Here is an 11,124-nt window from a genome sequence, read left to right on the forward strand (position 1 = left end):
AAAAAAAAAAAAAAAAAAGAACATTATTATGTTTTAAAATTATTTATACTCACAGCAAAAGTACCATATCATTCCTCTTAAAACTAAGGTTTAAATCTCTCCAATGTCACCTTCACGTCACAAAAAAAAAAGGGGGAAGCAGGGGTCAGTGGACCAGGGAAGCAGGCATCAGTGGACCAGGGAAGCAGGCATCAGTGGACCAGGGAAGCAGGCGTCAGTGGACCAGGGAAGCAGGGGTCAGCGGACCAGGGAAGCAGGTATCAGTGGACCAGGGAAGCAGGGGTCAGTGGACCAGGGAAGCAGGGGTCAGTGGACCAGGGAAGCAGGGGTCAGTGGACCAGGGAAGCAGGGGTCAGTGGACCAGGGAAGCAGGGGTCAGTGGACCAGGGAAGCAGGGGTCAGTGGACCAGGGAAGCAGCCAGATGGGATTCCCAGGAAGGAAAATGCAATGCAAGAGTCATACTGGGGCCAATTCAATCTCATGGGTTGTCTCTGGAACACTTTAGGCCTACTAGTACCAGCTCTTGTTCCTAGGGATGCTCGGAGATCAGTCTCTGATGAAAAAGAAGATGGGTTTCAACTGCCGACAGTAACAACAAAATTCCATCAGTTTCTGCCATGGTTGAGTCAACACGATACTCTTTTTAAAGACACGGGACATGTCCCGGTCCTCTCCTGCAATCAACACTCAAAGCTCACCTCACTCAAATGGGCCTAACTTCTCCAATGTCCCAAACAAGCTGTCAACACTCCTACAGGACAAACGGAGCTCCATAGTAAATCTCTCTCCATGTGTGTGCAGCATACACTTGACATTAGGACTGTCCTGCCTTGACAGCCATCCCAGAGCTACGCTTGCTTTCCCCAGCCTCAGGTACTCTAGTGTTTGCACTAACCGTCTCTTCCAAAGCACGGGCTTAAAAGTAACAGTGTGAATGCCAACTCTCCTGAGACGGCACAGGCTCTACAGAGTTCCTGGGTGACCCTTGGGGGTGGAGCAGCCTTCTGTTTAGGGCTGATTACGGGCACTTCTCCTCTCATCTGAGGGGATATGGAGCAGCGGGCGGTGATGTTTCTCCCAGCTATCTGACTGAGTTCTTTCCTGGACTCCTGACTATTCGTAAACCCACAAGCCAAACATCTTCATCAGCTATGTAGACCAGCATTGTCACTTTTAAAGGTATAAACATTACCCAGATACCCAGAAGACAGAGGCAGGTGGATCTCTTTGAGTTCAAGGTCAGCCTGATCTACATAGTGAATTCAGACCTGGGAAGAGTCCATACGAAGACCCTGTCTGAAAACAAAACAGTGCTTTCACCTTGGAAAAACATTAATAGTCTGAAGAAAGTGAAACCCTCCAAGGATAGTTGAATATAGGGTTTTTTGAGGGGAAGAATGCCAATATCTATCAATATTGTAAAACCCTTAGTTCCAGTTACCCTGCTTTTAGAAAACTGTCTCATGAAGTACTTGAAAGAATACACAAAAAAATATATGTACAAGGATTTTAGGACAACAATGTTTGCTAACAAGAAAAAAATTAAAACCATAGAGCTGTCCTTCAATGAGGAAAAAAAAAACAAGCACATTGTGGTACCAGGTACCATCCCATTTCATAACTGCACAGCTCCAAAAAGATAAAAGGCATTTACAGACACTGGTATGGGGACAAGATCACATTGTTGTACATGTGTATGGTTGAATGCTTGCAAAAAAAAAAAAAAAAAACAAAAACAAAGAGTAAGTGAAAAATAAACTGTACATGTCCCTTATATATAAAAGTCAACCAGCGACCAAGGTGAGCTGGGAAGAGAAGAGGCCTCTTCCTTCATTCTCTACACTTCAATGATGGTTTGTGGGTGCTTCACCTCCACAAGAGAGAGACCAAGCCTCACGGCCTCTTACCTTCACTCAGTTGTTCCAGTGACCCTCGAGAAAGGAGACTTGAGAAAGACTCGACAACCGTGCATTTCTTCCTGTATCTGCATTGAAGACAAGGGCAAAGACCAGCATCAGATGACGCTCAGTCACTCGTGGCCATTTCAATCACAGCAAGCAGTCGCCACATGGGAACTCCTGGCCCCTCTGCAAGGCCAGGCCTCCCTCCTCTACATACACAGGGCCTAGTCCTGAACCACCAACCATGGGCACTCAACCTAACCATGGTGTAGAGGAGCCCACAGACGCACTGCATACAAACCTCCCCTCCTTTCTGGATAAAAGCAGAATGCCTGTGGTAAGTGTCTCCACAGGTGAAAAGTGGACTTAAAGTGCAGTTAGGAAAATGTTCTTCATTTGAGATTATAACAAAAGTACATGAAGATTCACCTTAGCCACATTAAAATTCACCAGTATAAATAATAGCCTTCACTGTGGCCTCCTACAAGCTTAAAACTGACACTCTCATTTTGACAAACCGAGAGTGTCCAAACACATTCTTAGGCAAATAAAAAAATCCCCTCTGAATGTGCAATTTCTCCCATGTAGAACAATACACTCTCTGCTTGACTAGACATGGTACTCAGTTCTTAACCAACCTACCACAAAAGAACTAGAGAGATGCTCTCTGCTAGCCCTTCTGAAGGCTCCCTCAGACTTTACCACAGCTCAGGCCCCGAGTATCCAGCAGAGGACATGGGTGCTAAATGGGAGCCATATTATAATTCCAGACAGGACTTCTTGAATTCCACTGCATAGAACTGAAACTGGCCAAGACACTTTGAAGCTCAAGTCAGTTTCCATAGTTCAGGCTAACCTCAAACAAACTCCCTACTTCAGCCAGCTGCATTCACTTGACGCTATGGTAGGAAGGCAGGGAACTAACTGCTCGCGCAGATATAAATTACTCAGTCCTACTTTTGGCAGGTTTGTAAAGCGTCCTTCATGGCAGAGATGCCGTTCTGGATGTCCTGCTGCTCAAAGGTCATGACAGCCTGCAGCACCACAATGGTGCTGTAGCCCAGCGCGTGGTACATGCTCTCCTTGGCCCTGGAAAGAACACAGCCAGTGAGTACAGCTCAGAACAACGAAAAAGAAGGACACAAAGCCCAGGTGTTTTCTGATACCAACCATGCCTAATCCTCACCGAGTAGAACTCCACCTCTCCTCCACAGTAACTGAACTGATACAAGCTCTGGAAAGGCCTGCTTTAAAACCTCAAGTACCAATTTAAACCCACACAGTAGAATAAAGTGCTGGGGACAACATGCCTTTCCCTGATTCATCACTAGGGGGCAGCCTGTGGACTTGTTTCCTAGAAAAAGTTTAAAAGCAAAGCTATTTTTTTTCCCCAGTTGAACAGCGAGTGAGGCTTGGTGACACACAACTGATCTTAGCATCCTGAGAAGCAGAAACAGGAGCTCAGGGACTCAGGGTCATCTTCTGTGAGTTTGAGGCCAGCCTGCGCTTACATGAACCTTATCTCAAAAAAGAAAGTGGAGAAAGAGGAAGAAAAAACTAAGAGAGAGAGGGTGAGGGAAGGGTAAGGAAGGGAGGGGAAAGGAAGGTGAAATTTTAATGTGATATGGAGAAAAAGTACCTTTAAAACTGTTCTCTCTTCTCCAAAGCCAAGAGGAAGCAAGATTTTTGCAAGAAATTAGGTCATGCACACAGGGACCTGAGCAAAGTAAACCTTAGGATAGAACATCTGAGAGTCCTGAGGAAAGCTCCTACTAGCTGAGGAGGTTATCCGGCTCTCCGTCACCACTTGAGAGCATGCTTGCTCCTCTCCAAGCCTCTCACCTGACCAGTTATGTTTCAAATATCAATGTGTTTTAAGTACTACGGCTCACCATCCTGAGCTGACATGATTCCTTTCAGTCCCCTCAGACAGAATCTAAAGAGCCTTTGTCCTGAATGAGGGCACTGCCCACCCACCCCAGCTCTCAGTGGCAGTTCAAACCTCATGCTCAAGTGGGGTGAAAAGGAATTTTTAACAAGGAACTAAGCATAAAGATCAGGGACTACGATAATTTATTTTTATGCTATTTTATAAGCACATGGTAGAGGTGAAAGGGGGATGTTTAAAAAAGAATAAAGGACACAGTTAGAGGCACTGAGTCAGAATCGAGAGAGGTAAAGCATGGCAAAGCCAGGCAGACCGGAGATGACGAGGGAAGCAGAGGTCCAGAAGATGACAGAGGAGTCTGAGGGACACCACTGGCCACTCGACGTTGAGGGATCAGGTACCCCAACTTCAGCTTCCCCCTCCCCCCAGCAGCTGAGTCTGGAGACCACTGCAAGATGGGTTCTGCAAAGTCCATCCCATGCACAACAGGGGCCAGTGAGCAGACCAGATGGGTGCTGCCAGGCCTGAAAGCTCAGTGCTGGTAACTTCCATGACAACAGTAGGGAGCCCTGAAATTTGATCTTAGCACTGGGATTTTGCTTCTCTAGTCATTCCCCTGCTGGCTTCAAAGGAAATGCTGCTCATACTTAGAGGCAGTGCTCATTGGAAGACATAAGAAAACAAATGTGGCACCTCCAAAACCATGGAGATGACACACGAGCCAAGTGTGGCGGCTAGAGCGTAAGCATCAAAAAATTTCTGACTAGATATGAAAAGACACTTCTTTAAAGCTGATTGATGGGATGGGTCTCACTCAAACTAGCTTATACATCCTGAGGCAAGCACAGACACAGTAACACACCAACAAGACATCAGAAAAACACATAAAATATCTACTGAGAAGTAGAGTTAATTACCATGGGCGAAGCAACTCTAAGGCATCTTTAAATTTGTTACTTAGAAATAAGTTCAGCGCCGCTGCACATTCCTCCAGGCCGCTCTTGAGATCCACCTTGCCTGATGAACTGAAGAGAAAAAGAAAAAGACATAGGATGTTTGTAACTTTTACCATTAGCTCCTCGTCCCAGGGAGTGGGGATGGAGACCAGCTGAAATTCCCCCTTTGCCACTTCTCAATGCTGCAGCAAAGGGGCTTCCCCAACCTCTGTAAGGCCAATGCTCTGAGCCTGTAAGAAACAGGTGGGTGGGGAAAAGGCATGCGTGTGCATTGCATACACAGGCACAGCAAGGCTGAACAGTGGGTGCCCAATTACTGTCACTAACATTGAAATGCAGATAAAGCTATGCAGAGGAGAGAGGGAAGTGGAGCAGGCAAGACAACCAACGATTTTGTTTTTCTGGAGTTTGCTCTTTGAAACAGGGTCTCACACAGCCTGGACCTCAAGGCCCAATTCTCCCACCCTAGCCTCCAATAATCATAGGCATGAAACTCAGGACTCCATTTCCCGACAAATCCTTCTGGACGGCAGAGTCCACTCTAGTCTTCTGTCCTCCAGTTCCTCTTCCTAAGTGGTGAGAAGGGGAGGAGAACACAGCACTGCGTTCCCTCTGGAATAAGCTCCCTTAGCAGACAGGGGCACTTCAAGGAAGGTTCCGCCTCGTTCTTCCCAAAGGAAACAGGAAAAGAAAATGACACCCCAAAATCTGGTGCTTTGACAAGCTTACCACTCCAGGAGGCCCTTCAGAACCCGCGTCTCTTAGACCTTCCTCCATCTCCTTTTACCTTCCTTCTTTTCATTCTTTTCAACTGTAGCCCTGGCCTAAAACTCACTAAGTAACCCAGACCGGCCTACAACTGATGGTAATCCACCTGCCTTGGCTTCCTAAGTATTAAGATTGCAGACACGCACTACCACTCTTATATTCTGGGGCATCATTTTCTAACAACACCAGCTCTGTCTATAACATAGCTGGGCCTCAACTTCCTTATCTGTAAAATGGGAGCCCAGCAGTTTATTTCTTGGGGCAGTTTTGAGGAGAGATTGACCAACAAACAAGTGCCCATAGTAGGCACTAACTACATGAGGGGTTGGGAGAGAAAAGGTCACACGCACGGAGGCCTAATTCAGATGATCGTTGTAATGGAAAGGTACTCCCTAGCTGTTTTACAGTGGGATGACTCATGGGGATATCTAGGTTGCAGGGAGGAGGAATTCTATGCTGCATATACAGCAAGGGAGAAAATGAGAGAAATTATAGAAACTAGGCCAAAGTCAGAAACAATAGTGTCAGAGGGGGGGGGATTCTATTCTAAGAACAAAGGCAAGTGCATTGTCTCAGCTATCCAGTCCCCCAGCAAATGTGGCGGAGCACACCTTTAGTCCCAGCACTTGAAAGGCAGAGGCAAGCGGATCTCTCTGAGTCTGGAACCAGCCTGGTCTACATAGCAAGCTCCAGACCAGCCAGGGCTACATAGTCTTAAAAAAAACAAAACAAAACAAACCTTCTCTCCCTCCCTTGCCTCAGTGTGCTCCAGGCTTCTCTCTATTCGGTTCTGCACCACCCCTCAATGTGATCTGCAGAGCAAGACCCTGTTTTAATGACCCTGACCCCCTCATATATAAATTAGTCAAAATCTAAGCAGGAAGGTGTAGTAATATTTGCTCAATGGTTATCAGCTGCTGCTGCAAAAGCCAGAAAAGACAAAAATGAGAATGCAAAAAAGGCTAAAGATGTGATGGAATATCACACTAAAATAGGATAAAAATTATCATCTTTCTGAACTAAAAGGTGTAGTGGTGCACAGCGTGTAGTCCGAGCACTTGGGAAGCAAAGGCAAGAAGGTATGTGAGTTTCCAGCCAACCTGGTCTCATAGTGAGTTCCAGGACAGCTGGGGCTACATAGAAAGACCTGGAGGAGGGAGAGGGGGAGGAAGAGGAGGAATAGGAAGAAGGGATGAGGCGGGGAGGAAGAACGCAGCAGCAGTGGGCAACAGTCTAGTCTAAGTTCCTGTAAATTAGTTCTGCTTTAAGGCCATTTCTGCCTTCCTAGTTTATTTAAGTATGAGTGCAGTGAGCTGCTCTTTAATAGCTCATTAGTGTGGTGCTATTTTTGCAATGCCTAATTTGCCTCTAAAAGAATTGACTGATTTTGAAACAGCTCCTTGGCAAATACTGGGAACTACCTTGGTTGAGCCTACTAGTGAAGATGGGAGATACTGATAAGCAGGAAATTCCGTGCCTTGGGAACATGCCAAATGAGTTAGGAAGAAGCAGGAACCACAGGGAGGAGGGAGATAAGCAGGAAGGGGAGGTGCCTACCAGAGGCCTGCCTTCTCTTCCGGAGCTCAGACTGCTTTCCCTCTTACACCAGAATGGCTCTTTCCCAGAGGATATGGGAAAGTGCACTGGTAAATGTTTTACTTTCTAATATAAAGGGTAAATGTTGTATACATCACCTTCTAATACAAAGAAGCCAAGTGTGGTGGCACACACTTGTAATCACAGAAATAAGAAAGCTGAGGCAGGAGGACTTCTTAGAGTTCAAGGCCATCTTGAGCTAAATAGTGAATTCAAGGCCAGCATGGACAACATGATGAGACCACTTATCCAAATGACAAATGCTCAAGAGGTAGGTCAGTCAGTAGAGCATGTGCCTTGTAAACCTGAGGACCTGAGTTTGCATCCCCAGAAAGCATGTAAAAGCAGGATGCAGTGAAGCACACCTATAATCCTAGCAATGATGATGCAGAATGTGGAGAGAGGTAGGTCCCTGAACACTCACAGGCCAACTAGCCTGGCCTACATGGGAAGCTCCAGCCCAGTGAGAGATCCCTCCTCAAACAAAGGTAGAAGGTTCCTGGGAGCAGACAGCTAGGGTTGTCCCGTAAGCAACCCCTCCCCCAACAAGCATGCTATCTATTAATTAATTAAACAGGAAAGGGGGAGCTATGTTAGGCTCAATGGCTTGATCAATCTATCCTTCATTCTTTTTTAAAAATAACAATATACTGCATAATAAAATATTATAAAGAACACAGTCCAGCAATCCTCAGGATAGCCATATTACTGTGCAATCTCCCGAACTTTTATACCCTGCACAACTGACAAGCAGCCACCACCACCACCACCACCACCACCACCACCACCCTCCTGCCCCCCTACCCTGCATTCTTTACAGAGCAGTCTGCTAGCCTCCACACGAAATTTGCCACAATCAATAATTTAACCATTGGGGAACCCAAAACAGTCTCTGGAATTTTACCTCCTTGGTGGCTATAACCTCCTTCATGGTGCAGGGATCCCCCCAAAGCAGCCTTCATTAATAACTGACACTAGCCTGCTTGGTACCCACATGGGGCTGAAGCAGTATACATGCTACAAGAGTAAAGAAGTTTATAAAAGGTTTCTGTTTCTTTAGCCTGAGAGCTCAGACTCCTGCTTTCATGAAAGAGGATATATTTCAAATATAATACACATCAAAGCCAAAATGATACCCTTTATGCTTGAGGACAATGATGTACTTTATCTCTGGGATTTGAAAATGAGCAACCTTTTCAACGGCCCACTTTCATGAAAAATGCCTGTGTGAAGATCTAACAGCATGTCTCCTCTCTAATTATGGGATATGGTAAGAGTCTGATCTGACAGGGAAAGTGTGGGCCAACAAAGAGTCTCCCTCATTTTTCCAAAGTGTTTAACACAACTACTTCAGCAACTAGTCTATCAAGAAACTGGAGGTGATACGCACAACACTTGCCGAAATCTGTGACTTTGTCACTTGTGTCCTTTAGAAGCACTGGTTTTTAATAGAAACCGTATATGATAATAAATACAAAAATCAAACAATTCCAAAGTCACAAAGTATCTTAGCTAGTAGTCATGTTCTTCTCTAGGTATCAGGATTCTTCTACTGAAAGATTTCTCTCCTCTTATTTTCAGGTTGAAGAAGAATCAGAGGAAACCATCACAAGTATTTGAAACTAAACAAATAAGAGGACCAATAACCAGGGCAGATGGAATCACAAAAGGTATGTTGCTTGGAATGAGGGCAGACCACTGCATACTGCTTCCAGTTTGTTAAATGGTGACCCGAACTCCCAACTGCCTGCCCTGTTTGGAGAGGCAGGCAGGTGTTTGAGGGGAGGGGCAGTTCAAGGAAGTGCAAGCAGGTATAATTTCCTGGACCACCTAACTAATGCCAGCCACACTCACAGACTTCCAAAGGCTGTTGCTTCACTGCCATTAGCAGAATACCTTCTGATGAAACAGGCTGGGCACATTGCTAAGGCTGCAAAAGCCACAAGCGTTAATACCATAAGAAAAGCATCTGTATAGCATTTCCCACATGTTGCCTCCACATCTTCCAGCTATGTTGTAGACAGAGTTGGCGTTGTTAGAAAATGATGTCCCAGAATATAAGAGTGGTAGTGCCTGTCTGTAATCTTAGGACTTAGGAAGCCAAGGCAGGTGGATTACCATCAGTTGTAGGCTGGTCTGGGTTACTTAGTGAGTTTTAGGCCAGGACTACAGTTGAAGAGTACCATCTTCCTGGATGTACATCTCTAATCTTTCCTCTTCCTGACCCAGATGCACAAATCTCACTCATTTTAACCTAAGCAAACTAAACAAGGAAATAACTTACCCTCTGCCTCTCTGTGTATCCTACCATGGCATCTCTGCTAGTTTGTATCTGGAAATGTCCCCAAAGACCAATGTATTAAAAGTGTTAAGTCTCCAAAGGTGTATTATCTGGGGATGGTAGACTAAGAGGTGGGGCCCAAGTGGAAACCCTTTAGGTCAGATCCCTTAAAGGGATCTATCTGACCATGATGATGTAGTGCAGTATTACCCTGCCATGCACTCCATAATTCCCTCCACAACATGCCCCCTACGACAGAGCCAAAAGCAGTGGGGCTGGCCATCATGAGCTAGAAACACTGAACTTGTGGTTTGTGAGACAAAAGAAACCTTTCTAAGTCGATTGCTTCAGATAGTTTCTATGGTAACAAAAGCTGATTAAGATTAGCACACCTTCCGGTTCTACTCAAGAACTAAGAAGTGACAGCTAGCACCAATGCCTGAGTCCCACCCCCCAAAGTCCTCCATTCTCCTCAAGAGCCGACCAGGAAATACAAAGAGCACTTTCCATCGAGCATCCATGTGCATTGCTTTAGAACATCTGCCTTGTGGACCACATTCCAGCGCTCGCCCACCCCAAAATCCTTGTCTATCTTGTGTCCACTGCTGTTTCACTCTCAGCCCCCATGTCTGTGGCTCTTGCTAGCACCCTCACTCTCTCAGCAAGCCTCCCCCCTTCCTGTGGTCCCTCTCTGCCCATCCCCTCCTCCTCCCCATGGTCCCTCTCTGTCCATCCCCTTCCCCCTTCCCATGGTCCCTCTCTGCCCATCCCCTCCCCCCCTCCCCATGGTCCCTCTTCTGCCCTCTCCCTGCAGCTTCTCCCTTCTTATATCCTGCTGTCTCCCAGAACCAGCATTTGTGGTCCAGGGCTTCAAATTAAGATTCCCAAGCCACAACCTCAGTCAAGCTGTGACCTTACTTATTAGTACTTTCAGTTATTTTTATCTTATTACAGCTTCTAAACACAGCTTTATAAATGTTGGTGCATTAGTTACCTAGGAAACAAAAGGATTAAAGGATAACTATAAGAAGGGAATACTTCTTTCTAGACAAACAACCAAAAATTCCATGAGCAAGGAAGGACATTTGGAATTTTAAAAAGCAATGTGGAAAATAAAATTTTAAGACTCTTACAAGTTATTTCCAACATCATCTCCATCAACCCCTTCCATATTCAGACAATTTGCCAAATTCATGAGTGTGATGGGAACACTTGTAAATAGCTAATTCCAAATGTGAACTCTAACATAGAAGACCTGATATATAAACTTCAAAGCTCTACAAGCCCACGAGTGAGAATGCAAAGTATTTCTCACGGGTTTTAAGACAACTTTAACAAGAATGTCCATAACTCGTAAAAGAACAACTGAAGGCTAAGGAAATGGTTCGGTGGATAAAGCACTGGACAGGAGTTCACGTCCCCAGAACCCACGTAAAACCAGATGCTGCAGCTCATAACCCCAGCATGGCTAGAGTGATAGAGGAAGTGGAGACAGAAGCTTGTAGCCAGCTAGCCTGGAATAAACAGCTAGCAAAAGACATCCTGCTTCAAACAGAGGGAATGGTAAGAACTGACCCCTGGGTGTGTCCATGGGCCCTCTGACCTCCACACACATGCCAGGGCACACCAGCACCCACATTTACACACACACAAACATACACATACATATACATACATATACATACATATACATATACACATGTGTGAGTACATGCACTCATACACATACTTTT

At 45.5% G+C, this 11,124-nt stretch overlaps 1 protein-coding gene across 3 annotated transcripts in view; it reads right to left on the minus strand.

The window, feature by feature from the left end:
- Ttc39b (tetratricopeptide repeat domain 39B) overlaps window positions 1–11,124 on the minus strand; it is a 97,979-nt gene that overhangs the window by 37,844 nt on the left and 49,011 nt on the right. For all 3 annotated transcript variants that reach the window (XM_031377761.1, XM_031377762.1, XM_031377763.1), the window contains 3 exons: window positions 4,708–4,815; window positions 2,860–2,991; window positions 1,909–1,985 (listed from right to left, as the gene is read on the minus strand). In XM_031377761.1, coding sequence (XP_031233621.1) covers window positions 1,909–1,985; window positions 2,860–2,991; window positions 4,708–4,815 — 317 coding nt within the window. The remainder of the gene's footprint in view (window positions 1–1,908; window positions 1,986–2,859; window positions 2,992–4,707; window positions 4,816–11,124) is intronic.

Source organism: Mastomys coucha, unplaced genomic scaffold, assembly GCF_008632895.1.
Source record: "Mastomys coucha isolate ucsf_1 unplaced genomic scaffold, UCSF_Mcou_1 pScaffold18, whole genome shotgun sequence".
In the NCBI taxonomy this organism is placed as follows: domain Eukaryota; kingdom Metazoa; phylum Chordata; class Mammalia; order Rodentia; family Muridae; genus Mastomys; species Mastomys coucha.